The following is a 19,994-nucleotide window of genomic DNA, read 5'->3' as shown; positions in this document are numbered from 1 at the left end:
GGGTTTAGTGTTTAGTCTTTCACAGTAGTTTCAGTCGGGTTAAACGGTTTATTTTAAATGGAAATATTCTGTTCTTCTGCAGTGTTGTTGCAGCTGTGGACGGTCCCGCTGATAGGAATGGCTTTTGTAGTTCCTCTCAGAGGGACACTTTTTCAGTCCTCTTACAGAGAGATGAGCTTTCAATAGAAATGTACATTATATGAGTAAAGTATGTTCAGATTGCAGGAAAAAGCGGCCCACAATTTGTTTTTGTTTCTAATTTGGGCCACTTCTATATGTAGTTTTTTATCACAAACAGCTAAATTTATGACACATACAGTATATTGTATGGCGCTTCTAGATCACAATTATCACTAAGAAGCTTTACTCCAAAGTTAATTCTCAAAATGAAACATCACTATTTACAGTTGAAGTCAGATTTATTAGCCCCCCTTTGATTTTTTAGATTTTTTAAATATTTCCCAAATGATGTTTAACAGAGCAAGGAAATTTTCACAGTATGTCTGATAATATTTTTTCTTCTGGAGAAAGTTTTATTTCGGCAGAACAAAAGCAGTTTAAATGTTTTTTAAAACCATTTTAAGGTCAAAATTATTAGCCCCTTTATGCTATATATTTTTAATAGTCTACAGTGCAAACCATCATTATACAATAACTTGCCTAATTACCCTAACCTGCCTATTTAACCTAATTAACCTAGTTAAGCCTTTAAATGTCACTTTAAGCTGTATGTGTCTTGAAAAATATCTAGTCAAATATTATGTACTGTCATCATGGCAAAGATAAAATAAATCAGTTATTAGAGATGAGTTATTAAAACTATTATGTTTAGAAATGTGTTGAGAAAACCTTTTCTCCGTTAAACAGAAATTGGGAAAAAAATAAACAAACAGGGCGGCTAATAATTCTTTAACTGTGAGTAAAAGCTGTAAATACCTGTATTGCAATATGGCAAGAATCACTATAAACTGCTTAATCTAAACAGATCTGCAGTGTAATTATACCATAGATCAATGGTCTCAAACTCAATCCTGGAGGGCTGCAGCTCTGTACAGTTTTGCCCTCCAGGAATCGAGTTTGAGTCATATGTCGTAGATGCTTTGTACAAAAACATTTTACTTTTTTTTGTAGAAATGGGAGAATTCACAACCCACAGTATTGAAATAACTCCCACCTTCTGAAACTAGACTGAATAGATTTGCTCAGATTGTTACTCAAGTGACAGTGAGTCAGTCACTACAAATAGGAGAAAGTGCAAACCACAATCTGGCGACATAAATTCTGCTTTCTCAATAAAAGATTCAATCATCATTTACACCTTCAATGGCCTTCATTAGTCAGTTTTCATTTTTGGTTGAACAATTCACTTAAATGTTATTGTACACTTACCGGCCACTATATTAGGTACGCCTTACTAGTACCAGGTTGGACTCCCGTTTGCTTGTAGAACTGCCTTAATCCTTTGTGGCATAGATTCAACAAAGTACTGGAAATATTCCTCAGAGATTTCGGTCCACATTGACATGATAGAATCATGCAGTTGCTGCAGATTTGTCGGCTGCAGATCCATGATACAAATCTCCCGTTTCACCACATCCCAAAGGTGCTCCATTGGATTGAGATCTTTTGACTCTAGAGGCCATTTGAGTACAGTGAACTCATTGTCATGTTCAAGAAACCAGTCTGAGATGATTCAGGACGTAGCCATCAGAAGATGGGTACACTGTTCATATTGGAATGGACTTGGTCAGCAACAATGATGCTCAATTGGTACTAATGGACCTTAAGTGAAAGGATTCTGAATGATCCAACTAATTTTTTGTATTCACATTATGAACTGCTAGGAGATATAGAGTCCTTGAAGTGATACAATAAATCCTTTGTACCTGTTTCAGTGGGTTTATTTAACAAGAGTTTATCTTAATTATCATTATTTATATTGCAACTACTGTATTTTCTGTATTATATTTACTGTATGTCTGCAGCAAGATTTTAGTCATTTTTTTTTTTGGTGGTGATGCCCGTAACAGTGGTGATGCCCGTAACAGATTTCCTTTCAAGGACAATAAAGTTTACAACTACTACTAGATATTGATGTAGACTATGTCAAATCTGTGTCCACAGACCTGAGAAGATGGCTAAACTACCTGTCATCCTGGGAAACCTGGATGTGACCATTGACAATGTTCCTCCTGATATGGCTAGTAAGTCTTTAAAATAATCGTCAATGTCAAGCTAATCTATAATCCACATGTTTTCTTCTTGTTTTTAACACTAATTTGTTATATACTGTATGCTTTTTGCTCATTGGTCACTTTAACTTTTTTCATTGCTATTGGCTAGATTGTGTAACTCCCTCCTACATCCCAGTAAGGCCTTTTGAGAGCAATGGCTCGAGTGATGGTGTCCTGTTGGAGGTGGAGGAGTTTGTTCCCTGTATCGCCAAGTGCTCTCAGCCTTTCACCACCTACAACAATCATCTCTACGTCTATCCCAAACACCTCAAATATGACAACCAGAAGTCCTTCGCCAAGGTACATTAGCATTATCAGCTAATGCATTGTTTTGAAAGATGAGTACAAGCAGTTATTGACAGGTTAATGAAGGCTCTGTTTGCACACGCAGCTCATAAAAACTGCACTTACAGATTCACCAGTATGTTTTTTTTTTTCCTCTGGCTCATATTTTCTCCTCTCTCATGTGACTCAGGCGAGGAATATTGCAGTATGTGTGGAATTCAGAGAGTCGGATGAAGAGGATGCTCAAGCCTTAAAGGTATACATTTATTACAGATATACAGTACAGTTGGTGCTATATTTAATATACAAAGTGCTTCTGTCAAGCCAAGTTCTATCTTAAAAAAACCTTTTTCCAGTATTTTCTGTTCTTTCTTGTTCTCTACTGTGGAAATAAATGTAAAAACTGTTGTTTTAAAAAATATATAAATAATGCTCTGTTTGTGTTTTTCTGCTGAATAGTGTATCTATGGTCGTCCAGGAGGGCCTGTCTTCACCAAACATGCCTATGCAGCTGTACTGCACCACCAGCAGAACCCAGAGTTCTATGATGAGGTGATCAAGGGGACATTGGCATACATTTTTGAGATAATATATAAAAAGTTTGACACCATTTTGATCAAAATTATAGTTTGAATAATCATTTGAATAATATGTAAAGATCACGTTCCATTAAGATTTTTTTGTAAATTTCCTACTATAAATACTGTACACTCATCAGCCACGTTATTAGGTACACTTGTCCAGCTGCTCATTAACACAAATTTCTAATCAGCCAAACACATGGCAGCTACTCAATGCATTTAGGCATGTAGACATGGTCAAGACGATCTGCTGCAGTTCAAACCGAGCATCAGAATGGCGAAGAAAAGTGATTTAAGTGACTTGGCATGGTTGTTGTTGCCAAACAGGCTGGTCTGAGTATTTCAAAAACTGCTGATCTACTGGGATTTTCACGCACAACCATCTCTAGGGTTTACAGAGAATGGTCCGAAAAAAAGAAAATATTCAGTGAGCGGCAGTTCTGTGTGTGCAAATGCCTTGTTGATGCCAGAGGTCAGAGAATGGCCAGACTGGTTTCAGCTGATAGAAAGGCAACAGTAACTCAAATAACCACTCGTTATAACTGAGGTATGCAGAAGAGCATCTCTGAACACACAACACGTCGAACCTTGAGGCGGATGGGCTACAGCAGCAGAAGACCACACCGGGTGCCACTCCTGTCAGCTAAGAACAGGAATCTGAAGCTACAATTCGCACAGGCTCATCAAAATTGCACAACAGAAGATTGGAAAAACGTTGCCTGGTCTGATGAGTCTCAATTTCTGTTGAGACATTCGGATGGTAGGGTCAGAATTTGAGAGATTTGGGAGATTCGCATCATATACCTGTATGTGCAGCCGACAAATCTGTAACGACTGCATGGTGCTATCATGTCAGTATGGCCCTAAAATCTCTGAGGAATATTTCCAGTACTTTGTTGAATCGATGCCACAACGGATTAAGGCAGTTCTGAAGGCAAAACGGGGTCTAACTTGGTACTAGTAAGGTGTACCTAATAAAGTGGCCGGGAAGTGTATCTCACCACTCAATTTTTTGATTAATTTCTAGGCACTTCATTTGGACAAATTTAAAGGCGATTTTCTCAGTATTTAGATTTTTTTTTAACCCTCAGATTGCATATTCAAATAGTTGTATTTCAACCAAATATTTGTTATGAAGCGGACAGGAGACAGAGGTAAGGAAACGTTAGGGTGTTTATTAAATGACAACAAGGAGCACATGAAGGATAGCCAGGAGGATCAGGAATGATGTTGGGGTCTTTTCCTCCGTGGCTGGGTAACAGGAATACACGAGGATGGACAGCACACACCAGATACAGCTGACAGAGGATGACACAGACTTGGAAGGACTGGAAGACAGGACGATTCGGGAGGACCAGGAAGACTAGGAGGAATACAAAGAGAACAGGTAAGTAAATCGTTTGTTATAGCTGAGGATGACTACGCTGAGTGGTCGCTCAGTTGTCCGCTTTCGTCGAGACGAGCCCGGACAATGAGCGACTGGAGTGCTGTGCTTTTATCTGGTGCTCGTGAATGTGATGCAGCTGTGTGCTCATTAGAAGTCAGGTGATGGTGATCTTCGTGAGTGGGGGTCGTGAGAGCCTGACCAATCCATGACAGTACCCCCCTCCCCAGGGCCCGCTCCTGAGGGCCGACACCTCCGACGCCGTGGTGGTCTCCCTCTGCCTCTAGGCGCTGGGAACTCAGGGTGGCTCTCATGAAACTCCACCATGAGACTAGGATCGAGAATATCAGCTCTGGGAACCCATGTCCTTTCTTCGGGGCCGTACCCTTCCCAGTCCACCAGGTACTCCAACTGGCCACCACGACGTCGGGAACGCAAGATCTCCTTCACTGCGTAGACGGCTCCTTCTTCTAGGAGCAGTGGAGGAGGGGGTTCCTCTTCGTGGTCAGGCTCTGTGGAGGGAAGAACAGGATCGTGATAGGGTTTCAGGAGTGATACGTGGAATGTAGGGTGAATACGGTAGTGAGAGGGTAATTGTAGTTTGTAGGTGACGGGGTTAACCTGTTCCACGATGGTGAAGGGACCAACAAATCGGGGACTTAACTTGCGAGAGGGCAGTCGCATGCGTATGTCCCGGGTGGATAGCCACACCTTTTGTCCGGGTGTGTATCTGGGTTCTTCAGACCTTCTCCTATCGGCGGTTACCTTGCTTCGACGGACTGCCCTCTGCAGATGTTGATGAGCCTCGTCCCAGACTCTCTCGCTCTCCCGGAACCAGTGATCCACTGCGGGGACATCAGATGGTTCGCCATCCCAGGGAAAGAGCGGTGGTTGGAAGCCCAGGACGCACTGGAATGGCGTGAGTCCGGTGGAGGGTTGCCGCAGTGAATTTTGGGCATATTCTGCCCAGCCCAAATACTGGCTCCAGGAGTTCTGGTGACCACTGCAGAAGGTCCTCAGGAACCGTCCCACCTCCTGAATCTTCCTCTCTGTCTGCCCGTTGGTTTGGGGCTGATATCCAGAAGAGAGGCTGACGGCCACACCTAGGAGCTTGAAGAAGGCTTTCCATAGACGTGAGATGAACTGTGGACCTCTGTCCGACACAATATCTTCTGGAATACCAAATGACCTGAAGACTTGATTAAAGATATTGTCGGCAGTTTCAAAGGCTGTGGGAAGACCTTTCAGAGGGATTAGTTTGACAAACTTTGAGAATCTATCTACTATGACTAGAATACCGGTATTACCTTCTGACGAAGGGAGGTCAGTGATAAAGTCCACTCCTAGGTGTGACCAGGGACGGTTCGGAATCGGCAAGGGATGGAGCTTTCCAGCGGGTAGATGACGTGGGCTCTTGGATTGGGCACAGTCCTTACAGCCCTGAACATATTGCCTCACATCCCTTGCCATGTTTGGCCACCAGAATCGTTGGGATACTAGCGAGAGAGTATTGTTGATCCCTGGATGTCCAGTGCCTAGCGAGGTATGTAAGGAGTGGATCAGATCTACCCGGTGTTCAGGTGGTATGAACTGCCGATGAGGAGGGCATCCCGGCGGAGCAGGGGCTTCCGGAGTGGCAACGACTGGAGGAGCGTTCCAGGTGATCGGACAAATGGAGATGTGTTCGGGAAGAATCTTCGTTGGGAGTTCTTCATGATCGTGATGCTCGTGTAAACGAGAGAGAGCGTCTGCTCTTAGATTCTTGGGTCCTGGACGATAGGAAATGGAGAAATCAAAACGTGAGAAGAAAAGTGACCATCTGGCTTGACGTGGACATAGTCTCTTGGCCTCTTTGATGTATTGGAGGTTTTTGTGATCTGTGATCACCTGGAACGGATGTTTGGCTCCCTCCAACCAGTGACGCCACTCCTCCAAGGCTAGCTTGATTGCTAGAAGCTCCCTGTCTCCTATGCTGTAATTCTGCTCCGCCGGGCTCAACTTCCGAGAGAAATAGGCACAGGGATGCAGTCGGGGCGGTGTATCATGATGTTGAGATAATACTGCCCCGACGCCGGTGGTGGATGCGTCCACTTCCACCACGAAAGGAAGATTTGGGTCAGGATGAGTCAGGAGTGGGGCCCTTGTGAACTCCTTCTTAAGAAGGCGGAAGGCTGCGGCTGCTTCTTTGGTCCACTCCAGTCCTTTGGGTTTACCCTTGAGGAGATTAGTGAGAGGTGATGTAATCCTGCTGTAGTCCTTGATAAACCGTCTATAAAAGTTAGCAAACCCAAGAAACCTCTGGAGCTCCTTAATGGAAGTGGGTTCTGACCAGGATAGAACAGCCTCAATTTTCTTCCCATCCATACGTATACCGGTTTGGTCAATGATGTATCCCAAGAAATGAATCGACTTCTGGTGGAATGAGCATTTCTCCGCTTTGAGGTAGAGGTGATGTTCTCTCAATGTGTGTAGGACCTCCGCAACGTGTTGGCGATGTTCGGCCTCACTCCGGGAGTAAATGAGGATGTCATCTATGTACACTATTACACAGTGGTGAAGAAACTCCCGGAGGACTTCATGAATGAAGTTTTGGAATACGGAGGGGGCGTTGACCAGACCGTAAGGCATGACCTCATATTCATAGTGGCCAGTAGGGGTCACGAATGCTGTCTTCCATTGGTCCCCCTCACGTATTCTTATCAGATTATACGCGCTGCGGAGGTCCAATTTAGTGAAGACTTTAGCTTCTCGGAGCTGTTCCAAAGCGGCTGGTACCAGAGGAAGGGGATATCGGTATTTTACTGTACCGTTATTTAGGACCCTGTAGTCGATGCATGGACGCAGCCCTCCGTCCTTCTTGGCCACAAAGAAGAAGCTTGAGGCGGCTGGTGATTTTGAGTGACGTATGTACCCCTGACTCAGAGCCTCCCTTATGTAATCTTCCATTGCCTGATTCTCTGGAAGCGAGAGCGGGTAGATCCTACCTCTTGGCAACTGGGCATCTGGAACTAGGTCGATCGCGCAGTCCCATGGCCGATGCGGCGGTAGCTGGGAAGCTCTCTTGGGGCAGAAGACATCATGAAAGGAGCTGTACTCCTTAGGAATGTGGATAGACTGCTTCTCAGGAGGGCTCTCGACCGATGTTGCAAACAAAGAAATGGGGTTCCGACCTTGAAGAGGGAGATTTGGAAAACAGGCAGGTGTACATCCAGATCCCCATTTCTTTATCTCTCCTGTGCCCCAAGAGATGATGGGATCGTGCTTCACCAGCCACGGGCGCCCTAGAATGATGTCCATATTTGCACCCTCCAGAACCAGAAATTGAATCCTCTCTTGATGTAACAACCCCACTTGAAGAAGGATGTCTTCGCATTGTCGATGGATACGGGTCGAAGATCGAGTGCACTGGGTTATCGGTTGTATCTGGTATATATGCGAGGACGCCTCAGTACGGAGGTGGAGTTGACGACAGAGGGATTGGGAGATGAAGTTCCCTGCTGACCCGGAGTCGATGAGGGCTGTGACAAGGAGAGAAATAGAGGCAGTAGTTATTTGTACGGTGGTAGTAAGTGGTTTACATTGTTCAATATTCGTACTGAATACACTCACTGAAGTCCGAATGGGACGAAGGGGACACTCCATACGGGTGTGTCCACTGACACCGCAGTATAGACACAGACCCCGGGTCAGCCTCCTCTGTCGTTCCGCTGATGTCAGCCTTCCAGACTCTATTATCATGGGTTCTGGTTCTGGAGAGGCTGTTGACTCAGGCGATTGGAGGAGTGCAGACGAGGGGGTGATGGTGTCCTGTTGATAGGAACGGAGACGATCGGAACATCGGAGAGAATGTTGGATGAATCTCTCCAGACCCATTGTATCATCTAATGTGGTCAGTTGGATTCGGAGCGTGGGTTCCAAGCCGAGCCGGTACGTGGTCAACAACGATCTCTCATTCCATCCACTTGCAGCTGCTAGAGTGCGAAACCGGAGAGCATATTCCTGTGTAGATAGAGTACCTTGCTTTAGATGATACAGCTGCTCTCCAGCGGCTACTTCCCCATCAGAACGTCCAAACACCTCTTTGAAATACTCCGTGAAGGTAGTGATGGAATTCATGACCGGCCCGGCTTGGTTCCAGATCGTCTCAGCCCATTTAAGTGCAGGTCCAGAGAGTAGAGATACGATGTAGGCGATCTTCGACTTATCTGTGGGATATAGAGAAGGTTGCATTTCGAATATGAGGGAACATTGTAACAGAAAACCATTGCACTCCCCCGCTCCGCCTGAGTAGGGCGCTGGTCGGGCCATGGGACTGGAAGGAAGGGCCGAAGAAGAAACTGTGGAGGCGGAAGTGCTCGGTGCTGGTGGTGCGTTGGAAAGTGGAGCTGGTGGCTGTAGAATCCGCTTCCACTGGTCCACCAGCTCTTGAAGGTGATCGGGGGTGCTCATGTTGTCGTCGTTAATGGTCCGGGCTTCTGTTATGAAGCGGACAGGAGACAGAGGTAAGGAAACGTTAGGGTGTTTATTAAATGACAACAAGGAGCACATGAAGGATAGCCAGGAGGATCAGGAATGATGTTGGGGTCTTTTCCTCCGTGGCTGGGTAACAGGAATACACGAGGATGGACAGCACACACCAGATACAGCTGACAGAGGATGACACAGACTTGGAAGGACTGGAAGACAGGACGATTCGGGAGGACCAGGAAGACTAGGAGGAATACAAAGAGAACAGGTAAGTAAATCGTTTGTTATAGCTGAGGATGACTACGCTGAGTGGTCGCTCAGTTGTCCGCTTTCGTCGAGACGAGCCCGGACAATGAGCGACTGGAGTGCTGTGCTTTTATCTGGTGCTCGTGAATGTGATGCAGCTGTGTGCTCATTAGAAGTCAGGTGATGGTGATCTTCGTGAGTGGGGGTCGTGAGAGCCTGACCAATCCATGACAATATTGTCCTATTCTTACAAAGCATACTTTAATTATACGTTTAGTTATTCAGTTATTGATACGTATTAGTTATGATTGATGTATAAATCTTCATTAAAAATTGATACTTATGGATGGATGTATGGTCTATGGTCACAAATTGAAAATTGTTAGCCATCACTGTATTGTTAAATGGATGTATTTGGTATTTATAATTAGCAATTATTCTGGATTATATCTTTTTTCAACCTACTTAAATTTTGATGGTATTGATCATGTTTTAAATCTATTTCAGTTATTTTATATATCATTATATGTGTCTCTCTGTATGACCTGCAGATAAAAATTGAGTTGCCCACACAACTTCATGAAAAGCATCACCTGCTATTCACTTTTTACCACATCAGCTGTGACAGTAACACAAAGAAACGGGACATAGTGGAGACCCCAGGTACGGCATCTTGCATAATTAAATGATACACAGTAGTGGTACGCACTATAGCTCCAGAAATGTGCTCTTAGTATTTTTGGGTGTTTATGCATAACGTTTTTTGTGGTATTATCAATGAGTGTCATATAAACAAGTGCAGTCTTTGTATGTGATGTGTTTGCATATGTGTCTCTGTTAGTGGGCTCTGCCTGGCTTCCTCTGCTCAAAGATGGTCGTGTTGTTATGAGTGAGCAGCACATTTCTGTGGCTTCCAACCTACCAAATGGTTACCTCAGCTGCCAGGAGGGAGTAGGCAAGGTAAACCCTCTCTGCAGTCATAACAGAAACTTGCATTGTTTTATGATTTCAGGCATTTGCAGACCAAATGTGAACCTGCACATGTTCTCTGTCTTTAAAACGGGTATTTTCGTGTATAGTTTGCTGTTTGGATATATACAACATGCTAATTCATGCTAGCAACATGTTAAAAACATTCTATTTCTTTCTGGCAACATGCTAATGGTAGTCACATTTATTTCAGGGTACTGTAACAATGTTAATTCATTCATTCATTCATTTTCCTTTGGCTTAGTCCCTTATTTATCAGGGGTCACCACAGCGGAATGAACCACCAACTTATCCATCAAATGTTTTACGCAGCAGGTGCCCTTCCAGTCGCAACCCAGTTCACACACACACACACACACTTATTCACTACAGCCAATTTAGTTTATTCATTTCACTTATAGCACGTCTTTGGACTGTGGGGGAAACCGGAGCACCCGGAGGAAACCCACACGAACACAAGGAAAACATGCAAACTCCACACAGAAATGCTAATTGCCCCAGCCGGGACCTGAACCAGCGACCTTCTTGCTGTGAGGCGACAGTGTTAATCACTGAGCCACTGTGCCGCCATCATGTTAATTCATGCAAAAAAAACAAAACTGTTTGCAGCGTGCTGATACTTGCAACATGCTAGTGCATGAAAAAAACATGCTAGCAACACGGTAATTCATGCTAGTATCGTGCTAGCAGCATGGCAATTCATGCCAAAACACCTTTTGCTAGCAAAATATTCATGCTAAAACATTTTGCTGTACAAAAACATTCTATGAAACATGGTAATTCTTTTTAGAAACATTTTAGTGGCATGTTAATGATAAAATGTCTAAAAGCATGTTAATAACATGCTAATTTGTACTAGCATCATGCTAATTATCACAAAAACATGCTAGCAACATGACACTTGTATATGTAAAGCACATTAACATTGTGTATGAATACATACATATATATATATATATATATATATATATATATATATATATATATATATATATATATATATATATATATATATATATATATATATATATATATACAGTATATATATATATACAGTATATATATATATATATATATATATATATATATATATATATATATATATATATATATATATATATATAACTTTACATTAAGGTCTAAATAATAGATAATATAACTTTACAAGATTTTATTGTACGCAAATCGCCTAAACATTTGCACCTTATTTAAAAATATAACAAATAAATATTTTCTAAAAGCATTATAAATTTTTTAACACTATAACATTATCAATATTTTTGAGGTTTTCTATTTTGTTCCAATAATCAAGATTGTGTCTGACATTTCTCCTTATTTCTATTAGAGACCTATGTTGTTCTAGACATTTTATTGTGTGTTGATCTAGTTCACCAAGAAAAAATACATTAAAATGATTATTTCAATTAACACATTTAAATTGCAGTAGTTGTCATGATTAAAACAAGCAGAAATTAGTATTTAAAAAGTCTATGTGAAAAGAATAGCTCAGATAATTAGACCTTTGCCAGTTTAACTAGAGTTCATATGGAAATCTGGACTGTCTTTAAAGCTCTATTGATGCTCATTCACACGCGCACATCCTATTACTAGACTCTTTCCTCAGGAAAATAACCTTTCACAGGGCAATCTGTCAGTATAACCAAAATAAACTATTTGAACATTAATGTTGAGTTGCGTGTTATGTTTGCAGCACTCTAGTCCAGAGATAAAGTGGGTGGATGGAGGACGTCCTCTCTTCAGAGTATCCACACATCTGGTCTCCACTATTTACACTCAGGTATAAGAGTATATATAATATATTCCCTTGATTTCAAAGCAGAACTTTCAGCATTTTTACTTCAGTCTTCAATGTCACATGATCCATTGGAAGTCATTCTAGTATGTTGATTTACTGTTCTGTTACGATTAGTTATTGTTGCTTTTCAATCGTTAACAGGGGTTCTTCTTATTAACTATTAATAATGAAAGCATTTTGTTCTGCTTTGTATTTTGTGGAAAAAAAACAGCTGCTAAAATTTCAGTTTGGAATCACAAGAATAAATTACATTTAAAAACATTTGCAAGAAAAATTTGATAATATTGCTGTTTTTTAGTGTATTTCGATCAAATATATGTATAAAGAATATGTATGAATATAAAGAACTTAAAGTTGCCATATACTGCATTTGTTTAATAAGTTAAATTGTTTTCTGATATCTACATGGTAGTTTTGGCTTCAGTATGTTCAAAAAATCTCCAGAAATGGTTTTATAAGCTCATTTATTACTCCACTAAAAACCCCATACCATCAGAAGGTCCATAATTGACCATATTTGGATCATGTTCTGAATATTAATGAGCTCCATTCTGACGTGTAGCTTTGCAGACACACACACACACACACACACACACACACACACACACACACACACACACACACACACACAACAGGATGTATGCTAAACAAGGGCGATCTAATGCCTTTAGTTTGTCAATAACATTTTTTTAACAAACAAAGTAGATGCCTAGTTAAATATTTTTATTTAATGGGTGGAGGTTTAATTTATCTAACGTTAATTGGAGAGAGTGAACTCTCTAATACAAACCTATGAGAGTAACATTAACCTATTTTGCTCATGAGATCTGTTGTGGATAAAGGACAAATTATAATTAAACTTATAATTAAATAATTGTGTTGCATTTTTAGGCTATAATGTCAAAGAAAACACAGCCAGGGATTAATATCAACGTCTGCATGAACAGATGACCGTTAAGCTGCGTGATTTAACACTATTCAGCAGTCTACATGTGTTTGTTGAAACATACGTATACATTTTTTTTGCTTGTTCAAACTACTTATTTAAAATAAGCTAAATCAACACAATACTTCAGATTTCATTGGGACAACTTAATTTTTTAAAATTCAATCAAAAAAAAAAAGCAGGGTTCCACACAATTCAATAATGTTGTCCCAACACAAATCAATTAAGTTCACGTAACACTTTTAACAAATTTATGTTGATTGAATATAAAAAAAGTAAGTTGTCCCAATGAAATCTGAAAAATTGTGTTGATTCAGCTTATTTTAAATAAGTAGTTTGAACAAGCAAAAAAAATATATATTTTTTTTTGAGTGTTGCTCAGTAATGCAAAGTAAAGAGTCCGAGCTTCCCATTTTCAAAATATAAGTCCCACACACATAGTAAGTTAAATATAAACTTAAAAATAACTAAGGGAGGAAAATGATCATTGTTGTCTCATTAGGAAACCTTGTGGATAATCAAACACAGCCTGAGGTGTGCATATTAGTGATCTCAGAGCTACGTATCAGTCTGTGTTCTCCTGATGACGCCTGATCGCTTGGCAGGTCTGGATGAACGACCTAAAGTACATGCAAATGATGACGGTGTGCGCCGTGAGTCATGTAACATTGTGCTTTGTGTTCTGATTGGCCTATTGTTCACCGGGGTTTTACACTATTGTAATTTACGTGAGAACAAGGAAACAATGGTGTCTGAGGCTGACAGTATGCCTATTTCCATATACTGATGTATACCCAGATTTTCATTATAGGGCACCTTAAATTAAGATCTTATTAACATTCATAAACATCTTTAGCCTTTAGTATCACTACAATAAGTTCCCATTAGTTATCATTAGTTAAGACATTTTTTACCATGTATAGTCATTTTTGTTAATATTAATACAAATGCAACTGTTGATTGTTAGTTCATGTTTGCTCCATTACATAACTTCAGGAAATAATGTATAAGTAAAAAAATTCAATTAACATTGAAAATATGACAAAAAAGAAGGGTTTGTTGAATTGCATGTTAAATAATGTAGTTGAATGTTAAAGAACGGAAACAGTCAGTAACTGAAACATTTCCCTTTATTTCCCCAGGATCAACACCTGCACAATTTTTTCCATCATTTCCAGAGTATGCAGTCTGGTGCCCCCCATCCAACTGAGGGGGAGCTTGTCAAATACCTCAAGGTGAGCTCAGAGAAGCAAATTTCTTCTGCTTTTATAGTTATTGTCATGGTGAGCTCAATGACAAAGCACTATGTTTACATCACTAGAGTCTTCATGCCATGGAAGGTCATGTTATGATCAACTTCCTGCCCACTATTTTAAACCAAATGATTCATGTTCTGACCAGCGCCACTAACGAGGATGTGGCTGTAAACACCACTAGGTGAGAAACCAAAAGTTGGCAGATTTAGAACATGAGATTCTTCTCTTTCTGTGTTTCTCATGCTCTCATTGTTGTCCGTCTGTGTCCTGAAGGGTCATGGTCCACATTGTTGCTCAGTGCCACGAGGAAGGCCTTGAACACTACCTGAGGTCATATGTGAAGGTTAACCAATCTCTAAAATCTGTCTGTATCATACTTTCTTGAAGTTACTGGAATACACTTGGTTTACATGGGTTTTCTTCTTTTTATTCCAGTATGTGTTTAAAACAGAGTCCTATTCAAATGGTAACAGTAAGACTGTGCATGAAGAGCTGGCCAAAGCCATGACGTCCATCTTAAAGCCTTCAACTGACTTTCTAACCAGCAACAAGCTTCTCAAGGTAAACTGGAAACAGCATTGCGCTTTAATAGTTTTCAATCTCATGAATTTAGTCCTGAGATGTGTTTGTCAATAAAATGTTTACTCTGGTGTTTCAGTATTCGTGGTATTTTTTCGAAGCCCTGGTGAAGTCAATGGCACAGTACCTGATGGAAAGTGGCAAGGTCAAGGTGAACACTCTCAGAATTGCACCTTACAAAATGTATCATGGTAACTAGGGATGCATCCTATTGGTATTGGCATGCTCATGCTTCTTAAAATACTCCAATATCACACATTTTACACAGAAAAGAGATATCTGTTTTTATATGTATCTAAGTAATACAAGGATTGACATAAATTCAATATTCATGCCTGCATAGCTGCTGTGAGTGAGCTGATAAGTGAAGCATGTAGAGAGGACTGAGTGTGTAGCGGCACAAACACACTGTGAAACTTATTTTCTCACTGGAATCAATGGAATGTTTGTAGTTTGGTTAGATGTGTCAGTAGCAAAACAAGTAAAATAATGCTTATATTACTAGAGTTACCTGACAGTAAGGAGAGATAGCACTTCTGTTGTATGCTCTTGAATGTTGACGCACACTGATGATTGGGGTCCGTTCTTTATAACTCACTTAAATGATCTAAGATGATTTGACAGATCATGGATCTTTTAATCTTGATAGCTGATCTCTGGCTAATTCTGTTCTTCAAACAAGTTCGTGAATCAGATTAAAATCTCTTGATGAACTGATCTAAGATTGGTGCGTGTGTTGTAAAGGACAGATCTATTAATCCTCGAAATCATGATCAACAATGCAATGATTGGCTGACAGCACAGCAGCATAATAACATCATCTAACTAATATTCAATTATCCAGGTGAGCAAAATTATATAAAATGTATCGTAATCTGTTTGTTAAATATGCTTTACACTTTCATGTGTCAAGAGTATTTAACAATTTATTTAGTTTTACATTTAGAGTGGATTTTCTTTATTATAGTAGCCTATTCAAGTATCTTAATCGGCATAAGGAATAATAACTGTCTCAATTTATTTTGTATCAAAAAAGCATTTTGATATCAGTAAAGGTGATGCTTTGTAACTTTTGCGACGCTTCGCAACTTTTGCAAAGCATCAAATCACCGAAATATTAGCTGTCAAAACATGTGCATGACTGAATTCCTTTAAAAAAAAAAAACAGTAGAATATGGTGCATGTGCTTGCTCATATCATACACAAATTGTACTAATGCTAGGTCGGTACCTTAAAATAGTATGTGTTTGTGCCTAAAAAGTACATATTGATAAATGTGTAAAACTTTATTTTGATAGTCCATTTGAATATTAGCAGACTGTCTGCTTAATTTTTGCTGATACTGCTCCTTAAACAGACATTTAACTGACAACAAGAAACATTGCAAGTACATGTCAACTTACACTAACCCTAACCCCAACCTAACAGTCTACTTGTAATCTAATGAGAATTAGTTGGCATGTAGATGCAATGCAACTTAAATTCAACAAACTGACCATCAAAATAAAGTATTTTTTTCACCAATTTCTGTTTAACGAAGAGCAGATTTTCTCAACAAATTTCTAAACATAATAGTTTTAATAACTAATTTCTAATAACTGATTTATTTTATCTTTGCCATGATGACAGTAAATAATATTTGACTAGATATTTTTCAAGACACTTCTATACAGCTTAAAGTGACATTTTAAGGCTTAACTAGGTTAATTAGGTTAACTAGGCAGGTTAGGGTAATTAGGCAAGTTATTGTATAAAGACGGTTTGTTCTTTTGACTATCGAAAAAATATAGCTGAAAGGGGCTAATAATTTTGACCTTAAAATGTTTTTTTAAAAATTAAAAAGTGTTTTTATTCTAGCTGAAATAAAACAAACAAGATTTCTCCAAATGAAAAAATATTATCAGAAATACTGTGAAAATTACCTTGCTCTGTTAAACATCATTTGGGAAATATTTAAAAAAGAAAAAAAAAATTAAAAGTGGGGGCTATAATTCTGACTTCAATTGTAAATATTATTTTTATAAAACTATTTACTTTTTTCCAAGTGTATATAACTACTGTAATAAAATATCTGCATTCGGTACATACTTTCAGTATTAACTTCTGCTTGAAAAGACTTGATCTAATCTGTTTATATGAAATAAGCCTGCCAGATTGTTGTAAAAAATATATTAGACTTATGTGGAATGAGTTTGAGAGTATATGAGCTAAAAATGTTACAAAGAAAAAAAATTACGTGTTAACTTTTTAAGGTTTAAAGTGTATATTCAATCAATTAGAAGATCACAAATAACGTACATTTTTACATATTATTCAATAATATAACAAATACAAAAAAAAACCTTAGTAAATATATTTACACACATTTACATGTGAAACAGACTGTAATATTAAGATCAGTTGCACAATCATTTTCTACAATCCTTACGATGCTTTTGGGAAACACAGCCCTGGAAAGTTCCAGCAAAGTGTATTGGGGCTCAAATCTACAATATAATGGCCTTTTCATAACAGGATTGAACATCACTGTTATTAACTATGGATTTTGTTTTTAGATGAGATGTTAGTAGATGTTAGTAGTTTACCATGTTCCTTGTGTGATTTGCTGTTGCATGTTTAGCTGTCCAGAAACCAGAGATTCACAGCTTCATTCCATCATGCTGTGGAGACTCTGGTCAACATGCTGATGCCTCACATTACCCAGAAGTACAAGGACAACCTGGACGCGGCCCGTAATGCCAACCACAGCCTGGCTGTCTTCATTAAGGTACATAAAGCATCTGCAAAGTGTCTTGGTTTGCCTATCATGTGTTTCATGACCATTTTAAGTCATTATTAACAGTGTTTTCTCATTGTCTCACAGCGCTGTTTTACCTTCATGGACCGAGGATTCGTCTTCAAGCAAATAAACAATTACATCACCTGTTTTGTTCCTGGAGATCCTAAGGTACATATAGTGAAATATTTATATTATGGTTATAAGAAGTGCTTCAATCTTTATTTATGATTCAAAATCAAGAGCTGTTGTTATTAGCTGTCTCATGCTCTAATATAATATAATATAATATAATATAATATAATATAATATAATATAATATAATATAATATAATATAATATAATATAATATAATATAATATAATATAATATAATATAATATAATATAATATAATATAATATAATATAATATAATATAGCACGGTGGCACAGTGGGTAGCACAATCGCCTCACAGCAAGAAGGTCACTGGTTCGAGCCTCGGCTAGGTCGTCAGTTGGCATTTCTGTGTAGAGTTTGCATGTTCTCCCCTTGTTCACGTGGGTTTCCTCTGGGTGCTCCGCTTTCCCCCACAAATCCAAAAACATGTGGTATAGGTGAATTGGGTAAGCTAAATTGTCCTAGCATTGTCACCTCACAGCATGAAGGTCACTGGTTCGAGTCCCGGCTGGGACAGTTGGCATTTCTGTGTGGAGTTTGCATGTTCTCCTCGTGTTGATGTATGTTTTCTCTGGGTGCCCCGGTTTCAACAACAGTCCAAAGATATTAGCGATAAGTGAATTGAACAAATTAAATTGGCCATAGTGTATGAGTGTATGTGTGAATGCGAGAGTGTATGGGTGTTTTACTAGTACTGGGTTGTGGCTGGAAGGGCATCCACTGCGTAAAACATATGCTGGAATAATTGGCGGTTCATTCTGCTGTGGCAACCTCTGATACATAAGGGACTAAACTGAAGGAAAATTAATAAAATATGCTGTTGTCTCTTGCAGACGCTGTATGAATTCAAGTTTGAATTTCTGCGAGTGGCGTGTAATCATGAGCACTACGTCCCCCTCAACCTGCCCATGCCTTTTGGAAAGGGCCGCATTCAGAGGTTTCAAGGTAATCATGCAACAGTCTTCCACGCCATTCCATTCCTAAAATAGGCTAAGGAATTGTCTGACATCTCTCTTGAAAGGTAAACTTGTTCATCAGGAAAATTAGACTCGATAGAAACCTTCCATTCTCTGCTGCTTCTGTTCTTTGGGCTTTCTGTATCTATTGCTTATATGATTGTCTTCTGCCATGCCTTTCTTTTATGTGTGCTAGCTTTTCTGTGTCACGTTAAGGAGACTCATGCCAGAAGTGTAGGTGAGCAGTCCTGCTTGCCTGTGACTGAACTATGTTTGTATGTCTAGTCTAGTGTTAATGCCACGTCCACGTCTATCTTCAGAGTTGTAGCTGTCATGAAGGTTTCATTCCTGGTGTTTAATGAATCTACTGTCTGTCTTACCTACGTTGATGTAAAACATACGCTAATTCTTTCATCGCTCTAGATTGAATGACTTGTTTTTGACTTGATTTGTTTTATAATAACTGTCTGTCAACTGGCTCTTTAGTCTGGTTTTGAAATATCATCTTGTCTGTATGTGTGTCTCTGTGATTTGTCGTACCAGAATGTGAAGTTAATCTAAGTTATCAAAGTAGTATCAAAGTGGATATTTTTAAAAGTAATACTCTGGGTTTTGTTATGTGACATTATTAAAGTATTTCTGGAGCAAACACAATTTTATATTTAGCCTAAAATCTTCTTGCTTTGTTTTTGTCTTTGCTTCAGATCTGCAGTTGGACTACTCTTTGACCGATGACTTCTGTAGGAATCACTTCCTGGTGGGTTTGCTATTGAGGGAGGTCTGCGGGGCCCTTCAGGAGTTTGGGGAGGTCCGTCAGATTGCCATTCAAGTTCTCAAGAGTCTGATGATCAAGCACACATTTGACGATCGCTATGTCTCAAAGGTCGGTCTTTAAGTTAACACTTTAAGTTAAGGAAGCTTTCTAAATTTTCATAAAGAGCATTAGCACTATGAATTTTCATTATTAGCAACTTAGCTTAACACATAAAGTTGAAGTCAGAATTATAAGCCCTTCTGAATTATTAGCCCCCTTGCATATTTCTTTCCCCAATTTCTGTTTAACGGAAAGAACACATTTCTAAACATAATAGTTAATAGTGTAGTAACTGATTTCTCTTATTCTTGCTATGATGACAAGCATAATATTTTACTAGATATTTTCAAGATACTAGTTTTAGCTTAAAGTGACGTTTAAAGGCGTAACTAAGTTAAGTTAGGGTAATTAGACAATTAAAAAAAATAGTTTAAAGGTGCAATAAGTGATTGTCTTCAGGAACAGTTTTCGTTGTTCTGGTTGAAAGTCTCTTCACTTTCCAATAGT

At 39.3% G+C, this 19,994-nt stretch overlaps 1 protein-coding gene across 7 annotated transcripts in view; it reads left to right on the top strand.

Moving 5' to 3' along the window:
• The window catches only part of LOC130230559 (dedicator of cytokinesis protein 9-like), a 209,327-nt gene that overhangs the window by 122,907 nt on the left and 66,426 nt on the right, over window positions 1-19,994 (top strand). For all 7 annotated transcript variants that reach the window (XM_056459642.1, XM_056459640.1, XM_056459639.1 and 4 more), the window contains exons 16-31: window positions 2,125-2,204; window positions 2,344-2,534; window positions 2,710-2,775; window positions 2,979-3,071; window positions 9,749-9,860; window positions 10,039-10,157; window positions 11,899-11,985; window positions 14,092-14,184; window positions 14,271-14,386; window positions 14,479-14,548; window positions 14,641-14,766; window positions 14,864-14,935; window positions 17,405-17,551; window positions 17,648-17,731; window positions 18,551-18,662; window positions 19,378-19,556. In XM_056459642.1, the coding sequence (XP_056315617.1) occupies window positions 2,125-2,204; window positions 2,344-2,534; window positions 2,710-2,775; window positions 2,979-3,071; window positions 9,749-9,860; window positions 10,039-10,157; window positions 11,899-11,985; window positions 14,092-14,184; window positions 14,271-14,386; window positions 14,479-14,548; window positions 14,641-14,766; window positions 14,864-14,935; window positions 17,405-17,551; window positions 17,648-17,731; window positions 18,551-18,662; window positions 19,378-19,556 (1,747 nt within the window). The remainder of the gene's footprint in view (window positions 1-2,124; window positions 2,205-2,343; window positions 2,535-2,709; window positions 2,776-2,978; window positions 3,072-9,748; window positions 9,861-10,038; window positions 10,158-11,898; window positions 11,986-14,091; window positions 14,185-14,270; window positions 14,387-14,478; window positions 14,549-14,640; window positions 14,767-14,863; window positions 14,936-17,404; window positions 17,552-17,647; window positions 17,732-18,550; window positions 18,663-19,377; window positions 19,557-19,994) is intronic.

This window comes from Danio aesculapii, chromosome 6, assembly GCF_903798145.1.
Source record: "Danio aesculapii chromosome 6, fDanAes4.1, whole genome shotgun sequence".
In the NCBI taxonomy this organism is placed as follows: domain Eukaryota; kingdom Metazoa; phylum Chordata; class Actinopteri; order Cypriniformes; family Danionidae; genus Danio; species Danio aesculapii.
The sequence above is the reverse complement of the archived record's forward strand: the minus strand, read 5'-3'. Positions and strand labels throughout refer to the sequence as shown.